Source organism: Squalius cephalus (assembly GCF_949319135.1).
Source record: "Squalius cephalus genome assembly, chromosome: 2".
Taxonomy (NCBI): Eukaryota; Metazoa; Chordata; class Actinopteri; order Cypriniformes; family Leuciscidae; genus Squalius; species Squalius cephalus.
The window spans coordinates 29,112,112-29,132,055 of record NC_137123.1 but is presented as its reverse complement, the minus strand read 5'-3'; the positions used below and the strand labels follow the sequence as shown (position 1 = coordinate 29,132,055).

General features: G+C 36.9%; 1 protein-coding gene across 1 annotated transcript; it reads left to right on the top strand.

The window, feature by feature from the left end:
- Positions 1-3,953: 3,953 nt before the first annotated feature.
- Positions 3,954-19,592, top strand: ednraa (endothelin receptor type Aa). The gene is made up of 8 exons (XM_079862261.1): positions 3,954-4,207; positions 5,452-5,922; positions 8,630-8,757; positions 13,494-13,692; positions 15,084-15,236; positions 15,719-15,852; positions 16,741-16,849; positions 17,959-19,592. The coding sequence occupies exons 2-8, from the start codon at positions 5,512-5,514 to the stop codon at positions 18,094-18,096; spliced, it is 1,272 nt and encodes a 423-aa protein (XP_079718387.1). The 5' UTR covers positions 3,954-4,207; positions 5,452-5,511; the 3' UTR covers positions 18,097-19,592.
- Positions 19,593-19,944: the final 352 nt, after the last annotated feature.

Below are 19,944 nucleotides of genomic sequence, written 5' to 3'. Positions count from 1 at the left end.
TCTCTATACTGAAGTCATATGACTTTAGAAGTTTATCTGAGAAACATATTTTAAAGCCAAGGACACACCAAGCCGGCGGTCGACCGTCGGGCAGTTTTTGTGCGTCGGCCGACAAAGTTTTCTCAGTGTGTTCCGCGCAGTCGGCTGAAATTGGTCCTCGTCGGCTTTTTTCTGGCCGATTCGACATGTTGAAATACTCTCGGTGAGAGAGAGAACTCTGATTGGCTGTTCAGTTTAGAGAACAGGCACAGATAGAAGGCTGTTCTAATGTTACGTCATCTTACCTGAGTGTTCCTTGGCGAATATTTCAATATTAACATGAGCAGAGTGGAATAAAGAAAGTGTTTAGCAGGATTGATATTCAAAACGGTAAGCACGCACTGCTTTGTTTATGGTTTGTGTGTCTGCAGTCTGCAGCATCAGTTTCCTTTTTTGAATGACGAATAGGCTATAAATGAATATATCTTCAGAAATAGACAGTTGTCTCATTTACACACAGGTGCAGAACACGCATGCTAGCTGACAGTCGGCTGTAGTTCTCTCGGTGTGTTCAAGTGCAGCTTTTTTTCCCCGACGCAGGCGACGCGAGGCGACAACATAGTCGGCTTTCATCAGCACTAGTTCTTTGGCATCAGTTTGGTGTATCAGTTAATAAAATAAAAAAATGGTGCCATGAGGTTTGACACTGGTTCTTCCATGTCACATGACTGATTGTAATAGAGCATGATTGAAATTAGACGCAACTGGAATGGCAGATATGAAGGTGAACAACGGCTCAAAAATGTGTATTGTTTCAGTACAAAGACTTGGAATATAGCACACATTTGGACTACCATTGTGATATTTTATTGGAGCTTATAAGTTTAAATCCACTCTGCTTGTATAGACCTTATGCACCAGAGAAACGAGGGCGCCGCCATCTTTAGAATATTGTCTTTGAACTTCCGTTTTTGCGGTCGCTCTGTATATTTCTATGGCATTGCTGTCCAGGAGTAATTAGCTTTTGAAGTGGATTTACTTAATGTAAAGTTAACGAAAGTTATCATGAGGATTGTAATGTTTAAATCAGATGTCTTAACAAATGTCAGTCGACCGGGAAGATTTTAAAACGAGCCGTTCATTCATAAATACGCAAGATCGCTGTGAAAATACAGACCGGAAGACAAAAGACAACGAGCGAGCGCAGCGCTGCAAAGGGGTGAGGCTACATAAGGTCTATAGAAAACAGAAGCTTGACATTTACAATTTGAATGTGTGTGTGTGTGTGTGTGTGTGTGTGTGCGCGCTAATTGTTTCATATGATTCATTACAATATTCTAATATCTTCAGTACTTCAATACGAACTATTTGCCACTGGTTCTTCAGTCCAGTACCATCATCTGTGTCAGAATGTCAATCACAGTCACAGATAAGAAAATCAAATTGGCCTTCTTTCCCAATCTTTCTTCCTCCCTCCCTCTCTCTTTCTCTCTCTCTTTTGTTTTTGGTGCAAATGCCCCAGTTATGAAACCGCGTACATCCCACTCAGTCAGAGGTTTGAGCTCCTGCTCCCTCCCACAGGGTATGTACCAATATGCACGGAGCACATTTTCACAGATGCCATCAGAGAACAAGCATATGAATTACCAGGCAGCCTGCCATCTTTGAGTTCAGACAGAATGCCATTAATACCAGATGAAGAGCCCAAACAACAACAGCACAACAACATGAAAGCCCAAAACAACTGGGACCAGGTAAAGGTTTCATCATTTTATATATTAATGTCTTGATTAACAAAGACTCCAAACTCAACTCTCTCTCTCACACACACACATACTCTCGTTCTCTCTCTCTCTCCCTTTCCCCCAAAAGTTGTGACACCATTGAAACTACCAGCAGACTTGAGGGACTCTGTGAAAAAGGATCCTGTCAGCAAATCACGTTACGATTAATAAAATATATGCCACTGTTGACCATGACTTATTCAAGAGCTATTATGAATTCATGCCTACAATTAAAGAAAACACAATCGTTTTAAAATTGAATGGCAATAAATATTAGTATTACCCAATTAAGTCACAATTAATACTAAGCAGGCTGATTAGCTGCAAATGAACACTCCAATTAAAAGATGCACGTACAAATGGAATGAAAAGGGGGAATTACACTGCCCATAGCATTTGGCCATGTTGAAACGTGATGAGAATATGAGCTAGATGGACAAAGGATAACTATTTTGGATTTTCACTTTTAAAAGTTACAGTAACAGTCTTTTTTTTAGTCTTTGCACAATTGTTGATTTGGTGCTGCTATACGGTCAATGCTAGAATAGACCAGTGGACCAGAAATGAAATAAAGGGGAAAAAACTAAACAAAATAAAAATATGAAACTTGCGAGGAATCACAGATATATTATATTATATTATATTATATTATATTATATTATATTATATTATATTATAATATGGTATAAAATATAACATAATATAATATAATGTTCAAAAGTTTGGGGTCAGTAAGTTCTTTTTTTTAAAGAAAGAAAAGAAAAAATAAATTCTTTATTTTATACTTTTATTCAGTAAGGATACATTAAATTGATCAAAAGCGACAGAAAAGACTTTCACATTACAAGAAATTTGAATAAATGCTGTTTAGAGTTCATTTGTATTTTCAATTCATCAAAGAATGCTGAATATATCATGATTTCCAAAGAAATAATAAGAAGCACAACCATTTTTATGATAATAATAATAAATGTTTTTTGAGCACAAAATCAGCATATTAGAATTATTTCTGGAGGAAATGTGACACTGAAGACTGGAGTAATGATGCTGAACATTCAGCTTTACATTCAAATATATTAAAATAGCAAACATTTAATTTAATTAGTAGTATCACCGTTGTTACTGTATTTTTGATCAAATAAATGCAGCCTTGGTGAGCATAAGATACTTCTTATGCTTAAAGCATTGACATCTGCCAAAATCTGTTTTAAAATCTTTAAAACATGAAGGCTACAAACAAATTAGTGCTTTGTTAATACATGTTTACCAATAGAACAGTCTACATGTTGTCAACCCTTGCATACAGAACAAAATGAGATAAACCTCTAAATCTCAAGACAACTTGATAAAGCTTCAGTAATGAGGAGGCATTAGGCATAAATAAAACATAGACCAGTAAGTTGTAATGATATTCAGGTCAATGTTTTATTAGATACAAGTACAGTTGCACTTTCAGCTTAGGTGCCTGTTTACAATACTGATAAGCCTTCCTGGCTGCACTTAGACCCCATATTGATAATGGCCCATTTTACTAGGCATAGATGTTTAGGTTGCATAATGGACAGTGATGTAGTCAGCCAGGAACTTTGCTTTAGATGAGCTTGTTGTTCCAATCGACCTTCTTAAAGACAGCCTATCATGCTGCCAGAGCACATAATGAAAAAGAATCCAAAATAGCTTCAATTTATGTAAGGCTGGTATAAGGCAGACTTGAACCCAAGGCTTATGTGGGCTTTTATGTTCACATGAGCAATCAAGTTTTCCCCTGAGTCTGACCACCCACATTGTGATATTTCAGGCATAGAAAGTCCAAGGCACATTTGGCTCTTGATCCCACCACCGTCCCCCACAACCCCTCCTGCATATCAGTCCGTATCGCATCTAAAGCAAAGGACTAGGCGAGTTTGTCAGATGCGAATATCGCTGCTGATCATTTGGGAGAAGGTTATGACATGGTGGCAAGGGCTCAGAGAAAGAAAACGACAAAGATCGAGGGAGAGAAAGGCGGAAAACCTCAGGAGAGGATTTGTAATTCCTCCTGATGCTTCCCAAGCTTCGGCTGACTGTTGACAGTCAGGCAGGCTGTGCCTCACCGAGCGCTGGTGTTTCCTTTGGGGCCCCCCTCCCGGCCGAGGGGGGAGGTGGAGATTTGCAATCCCACCCCGTCAAAGTGCTCTCTCTTAAACACTCACATACACACGTACACACACATACACACACAGCAACTCTCCACAGGAAAAGCAGGAGACAGAATGCGCAGCCCCTTCACAGCAGCTTTGGTGCGTCGTGGCGTCCAAATGGGATCTTGCTACACTTTGATAGTTGGTTAATTACTCATATGATACCACACAGATGTCTGGGGGGCTCTAGCCGAATATTCGTCTAACTAACTCACTGACTGATTGACTGACGGGATCCTGGGGAAGGCAGACATTTAAGGAGCGGTAGGTGAAAAACCAGGAGGCATTTATAATTCATAAGTGTAACAGTTTACGTGCCGTTCAGGATCTCTTTAGTGCCTAGCTGATGCTAAACTGAGATGCTACTTGAAGGGCTGTCTACTAAATAGTTCCTTGTGTACCAGGTGGTGGCAGGGACTTTGAACAGGAAACACATCTTGGCTCAGAAGTGTTCCTTTGCTGTCAAGATAATGAAAGGGGGTTTCAAATGATTCCAAACAAGATGAGAGTTGATTAACTTTTCTCACTTGTGATTCTTGTGTACGAATAGGCTACATTTGTTATGGATAAAATTGCACAACTTATTTGAAAGAGATTCTTTTTTTCTGTGTGTGATTAGCAACTTTTTAAGAATAAAAACTAGAAATGTTATGCTCTTTTCGAACAGCATATCTAATGAAATTTATATGGCTTCACTGAAATGTTAAAATATTATATTTGGTACCACTTCAACAGTGAGAAATGGATTTGTTACGGTATTTATTAATCTTTTTTAATGTTCGTTGATAGAAATACAACTCTTTATTGTAAGTTCATGTTAGTTCAGGTCTGTTAAATTATATTAACAGATACAACTTTTAATAATGTAGTAATGGTCAATGTTGAAATCAATATTAAATAAGATTATTAGATGTATTATTAGTTCATGATATCTAACAAATGGAACCTTATTGTAAAGTGTTATCAAAAAGGTATCTGATTGATATGAAACTGAATTGTTATTAAGCTGTAGTAAATTACTAGAACATTTCCTATAGTGAAATTCCAAAAGACTAAGTTTGGGAAACTGCCCTAATGAATGCCAAACGCAAACCAGAGCGGAAATGTGTGTTGAGGAAACCAAAGTGATGAAAGCCATGCAACGGGTGCATTTTTAAAATTACAAATGAAAAAACAAAAGCTTGGTGCTGTGCCACTAGCACCATGCCAGCACTGATGGGTACTTGCCTGGGATGACAGGAAAGGCAACGTCTCGTCCCCATAGCATGACAGTAACTCGTACTGGCACTCTCCATCTGTGCTCCTCCACTAAATCCCTTTTGAAGTTGTGTTGAAGTTTTGCGCATCTAGTGTTATACTTTTAAGTAATTCTCTTTGATTTTGTTTCATTCTGAGGCCTGCATCGTATGTCTCTTTATTTTGTGTGTGTTTGTGTGTGAGCTGTGACAAACTAAACTTTACAACATTGTGTGTTTTTGATGTCCGTCCTGTTGTCTATTTTTCTACAGCTGCACTAATCAGGATCATATCACCTCATCTGGAAATCAAAGAGCGAACTGCGTTCTGCAATGGGCATTACGACACTACAATTGTTTTTGCTAATGGCCGTCCTGGCCACTAGTGGAATATGTCAGATAAATAGAACAGAGGAAGTCCAGGACAGTTTTCTTCAAAACTCTACTACCTCCAAAACCAATGTGCATAAGGGTCTCCAGCCCACCAACAAAAAGGCCCTGCTGGATAACAATACCAAACTTCCACCCTGCAAGGATCCCACTTCCATCAAGCTCTATTTTAAGTATGTTAACACAATTATTTCCTGTGTCGTGTTTGTGGTGGGAATTGTGGGTAACGCCACCTTGCTGAGGATTATTTACCAAAACAAGTGCATGAGAAATGGACCCAATGCCCTCATCGCCAGCCTGGCTCTTGGAGACCTCATCTATATCACCATAGACATCCCTATCAATGTCTACAAGGTAGGCACCTTTGTTTCTTCATTATTTTCAATTGGTAGGAAACATGACATTATGTTGTTCTTAAAGGGATTTTTCACAAACCAGACAGAAAGACCAGCCTACACTCTTAAAAATAAAGGTTCTTGATTTGCATCTATGGTTCCATGAGGAACCCTTAACCTCAATGGAATGTTTCCATTGTACAAAAGGTTCTTTGTAGTGGAAAAAAAAGGTTCTCATATTGTTCTTCACATTAAGAAAATCAAAAACGGTTATTCTATGGCATTTCTGAAAACCCTCTATTGGAACCTTTATTTTTAAGAGTGCATACAATACAGTGCAATACAAAAGAGAGTACTTGAGCACAGGAAGGGAGAGTGAGCTGGCAGAGGAAGTTGGGAGGATGCTTAGATGCACAGGGCAAGGGGCCCTATAATTATACGGTCATTCAGATTTTATCTCCAGGGCCGTCCTATTACGGTTACTGAGGCTTTTGTGATGAGTACAGCAGGGATATGGCCTGATAAAATAAACAGAGGATTGAAGGCCCATCGTCCAAATGAACAGCCCTGTTTTGACTAATGCTTCATCACTAGCCAAAATTCCCTTGTCTAATACTCTGCTCATCAGTGAACTCAGTACTTGACAGTGAACAGAGGCCTCTAGCAGATGGGTCAGTGATGTGATGCTCGATTTTTTTTACATTTTTATTTTAAATACATTAAAAGTGCAATTCAGACATACAATGACCTTTTCAATGAAGAGCATATTTTTTTAATTCATGTGTTAAAATTCATATATATATACACACACACATTATTTAAAATATTTGGGGTTGGTGTGACCCCCCCAAAAATGTACTTAAAACCGTACCTAAGAAATATATGAAAAACTTTTTTTTTTTTTTTTTTTTTATGATTAAAGTCCCCCTGTAGTCAATAATTTAATCCCTTAAAAATCATCTTTGATGACCAACATTACATTTAAACGTTTTTTTTTTTCCTTGGAGAAAAAAAACGCGGTTCTGTGAATATGCAAATTAGCCCTGCCTCCACTCACTCACACCAGCTCAGAGATCCACTAGTTTACGATCACACTTTGACGTGATTGGTTACAAGGTAGTTTGTTAAGTCAGAAACACACGCAATTTCAAACCAAGTTATTGAGACTGTCTTTGGTTCACTGCAGTTTTAAGGAGAAAATACTCATGGTGTTGACATGAATTTTCACATGGTTTGTCGTAAAGCACATCAAAAACACCACATATACATATAAACAACATTAAATACTTGATTTTCACCACAAGGGGACTTTTAGATTCATGTACTTTGTGTACATTTACTTATTTATTTTTGTTGAATACTTTTTACTTGATGGATACACCACATGAAATTTTAGTGTCATATACTGAAACTTTTCATCAAAATGGTATAAATATATGTTTTTAACTATATACAGTACTGTGCAAAAGTCTTAGGCATGTTAATACCCCTTTTCTGTTTCTTCATGTAATCACATACGGACTCGATGATGGTGAGATCAGATCATCCTGGCTGTTGTCAGATTCCTTGTGCATAGAAATCTCACTGGATTATTACAATTAATGGCAAAAACAATGTTTGGAAATGTAAACTGATATTTCCTACTGACACACTACAGGGGGGGGGGGGGGGGGTATTAACATGCCTAAGACTTTTGCACAGTATTGTATATTTTTTTCTTTATCTTGGACTTTCTTATGCATCATTGACCCGGGTCAGATTTCCTATCTGTAGTCTATCTATATGATTTATAATGTTAAAACACAGCAGAATGTTTCCAGTTTTTACAAATTTCATTTTGAGGGACTTTTCATTTTGAGGGATGTTGAGTGGAGATCCAGAGAGCTTCTCTATTAGGATGAAAGGTGTCCGTTTAACATTGAAAGCTCAAACAACAACAGTGTTTTAAAACAGAAGTGCGGCAGTTAGCATGTCTTGTTTTGTGACGCACAGACTTCTGTGCACTCCAGACCACTGACTTCCAATATACATCAAATGCACATACACACTCCATCTGTGCTAAACTCCACACTCCTCATACAAACAGGGCCAGGATACACCCATGAAGAGCTTCCTTTCTAAACCTGAGCAAAATCCGCATACTTTTCCTGTTTAACAAAACAACGCCCTTTCAAAGAACCCTGTCAAGGCCACTTGAATGATGAGACTTTGCAAGAGTCCAAACCAACAAAACACAAACCTTCTACTGACGCAAAACTTCATTTCAAAATGGGGTACACTTCAAAAAAGAAGACATGAGGATTTTGTTTTCAACACTACTAGAATCTTCCAAGGTGAAGACTAGCAAAAGTACACAACGAACAAAGAAGTGCCTGGGCCGATATACAAGTAGCCATTGAAACTGCGCTAAATCAATTTCATCAAGACAAGATGTGTGCCCTTAAGGCCAAAGATGGGAACAGAGAGTCAAAGCAAAACAATCTGCTACTTATTTAAGTTAAACTGTTTCAGAAACCAGCAAATTCCAGAAATGTAGACTGCCTCAATTATGGTTAAACATCTCCATTTCATTCCAACTTTATAAATAAATGTACAGACATAAGTGCTTAAAATAAATAAGAAAATGCATCCACATTTCATTCATCTCAATGCAATGTATTCTACTAGAGCTTGTGGGTCATATGGCTGAGGAATCATAGAAATGAATGATCCTTTTTTTCTTGCAGCTGCTTGTCACAAAATGGCCGTTTGATGAGAGCCCATTTGGACTCTTCCTGTGCAAACTGGTTCCATTCCTCCAGAAAGCATCTGTTGGGATTACAGTACTCAATCTGTGTGCTTTGAGTGTGGACAGGTAAATCACTGCTTCACCATTTTTAAATATTTGCCCCTTTCAGTGTCTACATGTTCTAAAACTTGCCTTTTGTAATTTATTTTCACAATCTTTAAATTGTCAAAGAGTTTTTCTACTGATGAGAGAAACTCATCTAATTATAAAGCTACCTACAAACCTTTCTTTAATTTGACCTTTAAAACATCAACCCTCCTTGAGGTTACAGGTTCAAGTTTCACAGCCGAGGTCTTAGGGTCAGAGAGAGACAAAGGTCAGAAGCTGGGTTTATGGTTTTAGGCCTATATGTTATAATCTGTCACCACTCCTCATAGCTATATTGTAATTCAGATATTTAAAGGATTAGTTCACCTCAAAATGAAAATTTCCTGATAATTTACTCACCCCAATGCCATCCATGATGTCCATGTCTTTCTTTCTTCAGTGGAAAAGAGGAAAACATTTTTCTTGCAAAATAAGTTTCAAAACTTTTTTGAGGAAAACATTTCAGGATTTTTCTCCACACAATGGACTTCAACGGTAACCAAATTGTTGAAGTCCAAATCAATGCAGTTTGAAAGGGCTTTGAAGGGCTTCAAAGGGCTCTGCACGATCCCAGCTGAGGAATAGGGTCTTATCTAGAGAAACGTTCAGTCATTTTCTAAATAAAATAAAAATGTATATACTTTTTAACCACAATTGTTCGTCTTGTGCTGGTCTGCGACGCGCCAGGCATTACGTAATCACGTTGGAAAGGTCACGCTGGATGTAGGCGGAAGTACCGCCCCATTGTTTACAAAGCGAACATGCGAAGACTAATACAAAAGCCCTTTAACAAAAAAGGTAAAACAATGACGTCAGACGATTTTGAAGTTGGAGGAGAAAATGAGATGGAGTTTTTCACCCTACCCTACCTTTTTGAACAGGAATACACAGATGAAGACCTTAGGCAGATGGAGGAGACCGCTACATCTAGCGTGACCTTTACAATGTGATTACGTAATGCCTGGCGCGTCGCAGACCAGCACAAGATGAACAATTGTGGTTAAAAAGTATATACATTTTTATTTAATTTAGAAAATGAATGATCGTTTCGCTAGATAAGACCCTATTCCTCAGCTGGGATCGTGCAGAGCCCTTTGAAGCACTTCAAAGCCCTTTGAAACTGCATTGATTTGGACTTCAACAATTTGGTTACCATTGAAGTCCATTGTGTGGAGAAAAATCCTGATATGTTTTCCTCAAAAAACTTAATTTCTTTTCCACTGAAGAAAGAAAGACATGAACATCTTGGATGGCATTGGGGTGAGGAAATTTTCATTTTGAGGTGAACTAATCCTTTAAAAAGAAACATATTTCGCAATTCTTGTCTCAATCTCACTGTATGCTTATTGTACGTCTTCAAACCAAGCATGACCTAACTTTTCAGACTCTATAATTTTTATTCTCATAAAGCATTGTGGAAGCATTGTATTCTGCCACAAATATATTATGCTGTCTTTATCAGCAAAAACAATTAACAATTCAAGCTTAAAAATCCAGTTTTGTGTACATTTATTTAATTGGACACTGGCGTCTATCTGTATATTTTGTAGTTGTTTAGAAAATTAATTTGTAATTATTTTGACAGTAGAAGCTCAAATTATATACAGGTGATTTGTCAAAAAGTAGCTTAATTTCTTTCTTTTCAATTTATCCACCATTTTAAAACCAGAGATCTCTTGGCATTTAAATTAAGAATTTTGTATGAAATGAGAAAAAGCTGTATTTCCCGTATCATCTTGATCAGGGTGGTTCCAATGAAAACCTTCTCAGGAAACATTAGTGCATTTGCGCATGTGGTTTAGGGGAAAAGGCGGGACGTGAGCTCGTCCACTTCTTGAATCAGGGCACTTCCTCCAGTTTATAAGGTCAGCTCTAATGGGCACCTCTCATTAGAAAGTATTTTCCTCATCAGGAGCCTGAAGCCACCTGCCCACTTCAGTTTAAATGCTACCATAAAGAAGGAAGAATGGCTGTTATCTTGTCGTATGTCTATACAATAAAACTAAACTAAAATGTTGTCTTTCGGCCAAATTGTTAACATGCTGTATAAGCCAAAAACAAGCCATCAACTTTTTTTCCCGTGTGAATGATGTTTCATTGACATTAAGAACCATAAGAGCGAATCTGAGCCACAAATGTCTAGCAGCCCGTCATAATTTTTAAAGAATGAATCACTTGAATCATACGGCTGGACTTTCACAACAGCACAGCCGCTTTCAATTAGTTTCTGAATCATGCCGAGGAAATGTTCAGCACAACTCGCCAGATCCGTTCTCCCCATGTTGCGTGAGCTTACATATTAAATGAAGATAATACATACAGGTGCTGGTCATAAAATTAGAATATCATCAAAAAGTTGATTTATTTCAGTAATTCCGTTAAAAAAGTGAAACTTGTATATTATATAGACTCATTACATGCAAGGTGAGATATCTCAAGCCTTTATTTGTTATAATTTTGATGATTATGGCTTACAGCTTATGAAACCCACAAAATCAAAATCTCAGAAAATTAGAATATTACATGAAATCACACAGTAATTACACAGTGATACCATGGTCATTGAAGCAGGTTTTGGTTCTTTTGGCAGTGTGGGCAGGTGCAAATCCTGCTGGAAAATGAAGGAAGCATGAAGTGCTCTGAAAATGTCCTGGTAGAAGGCTGCGTTGACTCTGGATTTAATAAAGCACAGTGGACCAAAGTCCTCTTTTCTGATGAGAGCAAATTTTGCATCTCATTTGGAAACCAAGGTCCCAGAGTCTGGAGGAAGAATGGAGAGGCACACAATCCAAGATGCTTGAAGTCCAGTGTGAAGTTTCCACAGTCTGTGTTGGTTTGGGGAGCCATGTCATCGGCTGGTGTTGGTCCACTGTGCTGTCCACTCAATGCAGCCGTCTACCAGGACATGTCCAGAGCACTTCATGCTTCCTTCAGCAGACAAGCTTTATGGAGATGCTGACTTCATTTTCCAGCAGGATTTGCACCTGCCCACACTGCCAAAAGAACCAAAACCTGGTTCAATGACCATGGGATTACTGTGTAATTACTGTGTGATTTCATGTAATATTCTAATTTTCTGAGATTTTGATTTTATGGTTTTCACAAGCTGTAAGCCATAATCATCCAAATTATAACAAATAAAGGCTTAATTGAGATATCTCACTTTGCATGTAATGAGTCTATATAATATACAAGTTTCACTTTTTTAAAGGAATTACTGAAATAAATCAACTTTTTGATGATATTCTAATTATATGACCAGCACCTGTATATCATCCAGGTGGATGCTGCACATTGGTGGTGGTTGAGGAGATTCCCCCCTTCTATGTAAAAGCGCTTTGAGTGCCGAGAAAAGCGCTACGTAAATGTAATGAATTATTATTATTATTATTATTATTATTATTATTATTATTATTATATCATGTCTTTTTTTATCCGTCTGAGTTTTGGCAAAGTGGATACATCTCTACTTAGTGAAATATAAATGTCCCATTGTTGTTGAACAGGAATATTCAAATGGGTTATAAAAAAAATATATAGTTATATAAAATCTTGATGCACCGTTTTACAGGATCACCCACAAGAGAAAAGATATTAATGAAACAAACAAGCAAACATGACTTTGAGCAAAGGGAAACAAGCAGCCAGGCAAACCAGTGACTATATCCAAACAAACAGCTGAAGTATATCTGTGAGCATTTTAGTAATATGCATATTACAATGCAAAGCAGCCTTTTCATTAATCTTAGATACTGTAGCTGTAAACCAGTAGCTGAAAGTTGGCACAGCTGCACGCACGGCAATATTTTCACAGAAGCTTTCCCACACGATAGGAATCTGATCAGTCAAGCTTTGCAGGTGTTGATGTAAAAAAGAAAAAAAGAAAATGGTGTTGAAGACTATACATATTTCTCTGAGGTCATTCACAGAGATGTTTATTCACATAAAGTAGATCTTTCCATCAATCTATTTTATGCAAAGTTTGGTATATTGCAGGATGAAAAAAAAAAAAAAAGATTTTCTTTATTTATTCGATAAGAGGATGTACATATGGAAACACATTTACCAAAAAAATCCCTTGATGCGCAAAAACAACAACCCCCCCCCCCCCCCCTATCAAATTGTTGGGGATAATTACCTCCCAGAACTGTCTCACATGACTGAGTTCCCAAACGCCAGGCATCCACCACCGAACGCAAGATAACACGACAGCATTCATTGCATTTTGTCTGCACGCTCTGAGGCACAAGTAATATATAATGTACAAAAAAAGAGCCACAGTGGCATCCCGATTGCAGCAACTTCCTTTTTTATCACCAGTAAGTGACAATTTTGTTTTCTTAAATACAGTACATGCACTGTTAAACATCCAAGTTGATTGTACTTAAAAAATGTCAGGCAGCAACTTTGTTTTTAAGTCATTTCAACTTAAATTACATTAAACTGACTTAAAAAAATGAGTTGAATCTTGTGTATATTATAAAGAAAAAGTTGAAAATGGCTTAACTTATTTTGATGAGTTAATGAGTTGTCATAACTTATTGATCATATAATGTTTTATAGTGTGGGATAGAAATTTCACAATTGTTTTATGCAATACTCCACTTTTTGTACATAAGTTAAATGCACATCTTTGGATGAAAACATAGCTAATGACATGTCTCTGTTGTGAAACAGATGAGCAATCTCATGAGAGTTTTGTTTTTGTGGCTCAGGTACAGGGCTGTAGCCTCCTGGAGCAGAGTGCAGGGGGTCGGCATTCCCCTCTTTACTGCCATTGAGATCTTCTCCATTTGGGTCCTGTCCATTATCTTGGCTGTACCAGAGGCAATAGTCTTCAACATGATCACCTTCAACTACAACAACCAAACCATCCACACTTGTATGCTTAAGCCTGAAAGTAACTTCACAAGGGTAAGCTTTAATCGGATGGATGTCATGCCGACGTCTTTTCCCTTCATTCACATAAACACTCAAGCACTTTTTGTAAGTGCATCCTGTGTGGTTGACCTCGAGCAGGATGCTATGCACGATTTCTGTCATCATTTACAAACTTTGATCTTGAAAGCAACATTTTGCGTAAATCACAGACAATGCAGGGGATAAGAGTAAAACCTTTTCTTCAGTTTTCCCATGCAGACGATATCTGGAGATTTCTTTTTCTTTGTTCGGTCCAAAGAAGTAAATTGATAGCAGACCATGAGTGCAATTACAAGCTGATGTATCTCTCTCAAGCAGAGCCATATGTGTGGATGAGAAACCGAGTTCATTCTCTCATATGAACCCTGCCATTAATCTCAGAAACATTGGATAATTCAGATGAGACAATTTAATACAGCACAAATTAAATTATAAAAATGAAATTAACATTGTGTTGTTTTCACTTTGAGTACTGTTTTATATGTTAAACAGTTATGCTATAGGGACCTAGGGATAACGTAAGGTCAGCTGATTATTATCATAAAATAAACCCAGCAGGGTGATCAGGATGCAACGCAAAATGCTTTTCCTGTTTATTGCATGGCTACAAATAAGTAAATTATTGAATAAATGTTAACTGCTAAGTAAAGAACAAAAAACTATATTTTAAAAAACTGAAATTTTAAAAAAAATACAATAAAATTTGTATTTTATTATATTTATATTATGCATTTATATTATATTTATAAAATGTGATGTTATTCCTGTGATGACAAAGCTGAATTACTCCAGTCTTCAATGTCACATGATCCTTCAGAAATCATTATAACATTTTGATTTTGTTCTCAAGCAACATTTCTTATTATTATCACAGTTAAAAACAGCTGTGCTGCTCAATATTTAATGGAAACAATGATCGTTTTTTTGTGTGGATTTTTTAAGGAATAGAAATGTCAAATGAACCGCATTTATTTGAAATAGACTTTTTTTGTAACAAAAAAAAAAAAATGTCTTAAAAAATCTTACTGACCCCAAATTTAGCTTACATCATATTAAGCTAGAATGTCTTCCTCTTTTTTTTTATCGAATCCATCTCTTTATTTTTTCTTACCGGTTCGTTGCTTCCGGCGTCTAAACATCAAAAGTTTAAGCTCACAGTTAAAACAATACTTAAGTCTTCTGAGGGCATTTTTGCTATATTTTTAACTACTTTCAATTAGCTACCAATTCATGTTGGTATAAAAAAATAGTGCTGTGACAACTCAGCCCTTAAATGATCTCTCACTGGCTGTAAACACTGCATCATGACACCGTAACTTTTTTCCTTTTTTTTTTTTTTTCTATAAACATAATGGAAACTGTGAATGTCTTTCATCTGCTTTCAGTTCTATGTAGATTTGAAAGACTGGTGGTTATTTGGCTTTTACTTCTGCGTGCCACTGGCCTGCACAGCTGTTTTCTACACCCTCATGACATGTGAAATGCTCCACCGTAGAAACGGAAGCCTTCGGATCGTCCTCAGTGAACACCTTAAACAGGTATGAAAAAGTCCTTAATACTAATGCTCATAAACCTTCAAGTCAGTATCATTCAAACATAAGGAGTATTACTGCAAAGTGCACAGTAATATTGTGTCTTATTGTCTTTATTAACAATTAGATCATGGATGGGCAACTTTGGTCCTGGAGGCCCAGTATCTTGCAGTTTTTTAGTGTTTTTTTTTTTGTTTTTTTAAAGTGATCTTTTTAGTCATTCTGGAGACCTTGATTAACCTGTTCAGATGTATTTGATTAGTGTTGGAACTAAACTCTGCAGAGCAGTGGATCCAGGACCAAAGTTGCCGATCTTGAATTAGATGATATTATAATAATCTTTTTAGCCGATCTTGAATTAGATGATATTATAATAATCTTTTTAGCCTGTTATGTATGTGCTAAAGTCTGTAAAAGTAATATCTCTGAGAGTACATTATATAACATTGAACATACTGCGGTTCTAATGGCTTGTTCATGTTTTTCAGCGGCGTGAAGTGGCTAAAGCAGTCTTCTGTTTAGTGCTGATCTTTGCTCTTTGCTGGTTCCCCCTTCATCTCAGTAGACTGTTGAAGAAAATGGTTTATGTTCCAACTGATGAAAGACGTTGTGACCTACTCAAGTGAGTGAGCCTTCGCCAATTTTTACTCTTAACAGCGGACTGATTTATTTTATACCCTACATACTTGTACTGTATGTGCATGGTACTTATTTCTTGACATACAAGTTATAGTTTGTACTAAAGTGTTTACAGATGTCCAAATAAGTTCACAGACCCCTAACAGAAGCTGTAAGACTTGCAACTTAAAAGATAAACTTTAGATAAAATCTACAAATTTTAAAATAAAAATAAGATATATAAAACATATATTTTAAATGTAGTACTGTCATTAAAAAGACTGATTAAAACACTGTATGTCATTGTATTCCACAAGACAAAAAAATATATTAATTTAGACAAATTGTACTGTTTAGAGTTAACAGGAATATTCAAATGGTACATAAAAATATATATAGTAGTTATGTATTAATAGTGATAGTTGTGTATGAGTCCCTTAGTTGGCCACTGAAGACATCATATAGCCACTGTTGGAAAAACTCAAACATAGAGCATGATGGGAAACCAAGACTACAGGATCTTAACGAATTTCTGTCAAAATTATTGGGCAGCTTCCCTTCTCAGGGCAGATCAGGGACAATAATGGAAAACCTGGAAATATCAGGGAATTTTAAAAACAGTAATTTAAAAACAAGTCATGGATATTAATACAATTTTAAAAAGGCATGTTTTTTTTATGTGACTATGGTATAGTATTTCTAGTGTGTTTTTTTTTATGAGCTCAGCTTTAAATTAATTGTTGTATTTTAAATCTTCAGATAATATTTAGTATTTGTCATTGCAATCTCTAAAATAATCCATCTTATTCAAAAATGACAAAATTCGTGTAGATTGTGCAAGTGGTATGTAAACTTACACACAACAAAACTAAACGAGTGTCCAAACTTTCAGCTTCCTATTGATCATGGATTATTTTGGCATCAACTTGGCCACTGTGAACTCCTGCATCAACCCCATCATCCTCTACTTTGTAAGCAAGAAGTTCAAGAATTGCTTTAAGGTGAGTGCTTATTCCTTCATTAACCAGCCATTGCAAACAGACTCATACAGAATGAGTGAATGCATATGCTTCCTCACGTCACGACTTCGCAAAATCAGCGGCCACAGAACATTCATGTGCTTGATTTATGGAGACGAATGTTTAGGTGTCCTGTGAGTCATTTTCAGAGAGAGATAAGCCATGCCCAGCCATGGGTGTCTGAGCGTAGATTACAGACAATGATGTCAGATCCTAAGTGGGCCCCTTTTCAGTAATGAGGATGATCCCATAAATATAATGCAGCTGAAGCGTTTGTGAGACAAACCATAACACCAACTCAGTTGGCCAACCAAAGTTCATGGCCCTAAATACAAGCAAACTGGTGAGCTGTGCAAGAGATGGTGTAGGTCCAAGAGAAATATTCAACATTGATTTACTATGGGCCAAAGTTAGTGCTGCAGATAAGAAATACTGAATCAAAAAAAAAAAAAAAAAATCAGTGCCTGCGGGGCAGCATTTCTTCAAAATAATATTACATTGTTTCTTGCACATTTTACAGCATGCTCAAATTGAAATGTCCCGTAAATGGTGCTAAAAGCATGTTCAATTGTTTTCGAAACAGAAGAATGTAAAACTGGCAACATTTTAAAATGTTGGCTGTTATCGTGGCAGTTCAAAACAGAAATTTTCAGCAAGTGCCGCTAAAAGGTTCAAGCTCTATCTCCTTCGAAATTGTAGTACCACCTACACTAAACCCTGCTCTAAACATAACCGATAGTGTTAACAAAAGCAAACCATGCCATTTTAGCTTACTTCTACAAGTCTTTCAGCTCTTTAATCAAGTGTCGTGACACTTTTTTTGAACTGGACTCGTACCTGAGCGTTACAAATCGCAAGTGCAATGCTGTATCAAGTGAGCTAGTGAGCAAGTTTACTATGTCAGAAACCCATGTCATGCAAACCTGAAAATGTATTACTTAACAAGTCATGCACTTTGGTGTGTTTTGGGGTCATAACATATATGTATTTTTTATTTTTTTTGAAGTTTTGCAAAGCAGCAACATGTTTTTCTAATGAGCTTATGTTGCAACAATCAAATGATTTTCCTTTTATCTTTATCACTATTTCAGTCCTGCTTGTGCTGTTGGTGTCATACCAAGAACCAGGTGTCCAGCTCAGGCCCCGTGAACGGCACTAGCATTCAGTGCAAAAACCATGAGCCCGGCAACCTCAATACCGACAGAAGCCTTCGCAAATACAGCGACTGAGAGGCGGAGGACAGTCTACATGCTTAAAACGCATTAGAAAAGTGGACATCATCATCATCATCAGTGTCAAACTTTGAGGTGGAGAGCATTGTAACCATTCATACGAAACTAAAGGCCCTGTGCTCAGCGCAGTATCAGGATGTTTTTATATATAGCTTCAGATCAGACAATGGACCTGATATATTTAAAGTCTCCCGTAGACTTAGAGCAGCTGTTCCCAGACATTCAGAGTGTTGTTTTTCTGTGTGAGAGAAGTGGTGGGAGTGAAGACCAACAGCAACAGGATGCAGCTGAACCTAACAGCTACAAATTAACCCTCATCAGGAGCTCAACATGTTTTCCTTACGTAAATACTGCACTATGAACAAGCTCTGGATCGTCACTGTCTGATGTGAAAGGAAGTTGCAGAAAGGAAGAGTGAACTGGTGAGGGTCAATCTGTGTCTCTGTGTGTGTGTGTGTGTGTGTGTGTGTGTGTGTGTGTGTGTGTGTGTGTGTGTGTGTGTGTGTGTGTGTGTGTGTGTGTGTGTGTGTGTGTGTGTGTGTGTGTGTGTGTGTGTGTGCGTGTGTGTTTTGTGTTCCTTCCTATAGGCTTTGCCAAAGAAACTCCCATGCAGCTGAGGGGACAGCCTATCCCTCAAATTCAGTGTCCGGTTGTTATTGTTAGCACAATGAATGCAGTTATGGAAGCTTGATTCAAAACTAGTTTGTACAACAGGAACTTTGAATGGCTCAAAATTTATTTAGTTGTTAGGCGAATCGTATTGTGCGCTGGACGTCACCTCTGTCTATTTAGAGTAGTAGGAAGATAATGAAGATATGCCTTTTTTGTTTAAATGCCAAATTAAGTTTCATGTGTATATGCTTGAAAGGTGTTAGATGAATATGTAAGCTCAGAATACAAATAATACAAAAATACACACATAAAGATCATACAGCACATGTGAAATGTAACAGCTGGATTGTGTTCCAGATTTGAGGAGGCAAATAACTTTGACCTTGGTAGGATTTAAGAGTAATTTCTAGGAATGACTCCAACTGCAACAAATGCAGGGTTATAGTGTAAAAGAAGAAAAAAAAGAAAAAAAATTGAGCATAAGGGCGCGGGAAAGGGGGCTTTTGTGTAATCAAAACAAAAACGCCCAAGAGATACAAACATATCTTTGCTTTATTTTGACACTGTGAAAGTTCTGTGGGGAGAACTCATACATGCTATTAACCTTATACATTACTTCAATATTATTAATATTTAATGGTCTCAGTATTTGTATATCATCTGCATTTTAAGTTGAAATATTTGTTTTCTTTATCTTGTTGTACCAAAAATATACTCCACCATTCAAATGTTTGGGGTCAGTAAGTATTTAAAAAAAAAAAAAAAAAAAAAAAAGGATATTTTTAATCTGCAAAGGATACAAAGCAAAGACATTCATATTACACAATATTTCCATTTCAAATAAATGCTTTTGAACTTTTTATTCGTCAAACAATCCTGACAAAAATATATCAAAGAACTGTTTTCAACATTGATAATAATAACAAGAAATGTTTCTGGAGGATCATGTGACGCTGAAGACTGGAGTAATGATGCAGAACATTTAGCTTTACAATCACAGAAATACATTGTATTTTAAAAAGTTATTGCAATTTGTACTAATATTTTACAATATTACCGTTTTACTGTATTTTTGATCAACTAATCGTAACCTTTATGAGCAGAAGAGACCTCTTTCAAAGACATTATTACATCTTACCAACCCCAAACTTTTGAAAGAAATCCATTTTCTTTTGACATAATCTGAAACTAATATGAATGACATTGTATACGTTCTGACAGAGATCTACATGG

Coding starts and splice junctions, on each gene's coding strand:
- ednraa (XM_079862261.1), top strand. CDS start 5,512: ATGGGCATTACGACACTACAATTGTTTTTGCTAATGGCCGTCCTGGCC. Junction 8,758..13,493: donor TGTGCTTTGAGTGTGGACAG/GTAAATCACTGC, acceptor TTTGTGGCTCAG/GTACAGGGCTGTAGCCTCCT. Junction 16,850..17,958: donor AGTTCAAGAATTGCTTTAAG/GTGAGTGCTTAT, acceptor TCACTATTTCAG/TCCTGCTTGTGCTGTTGGTG.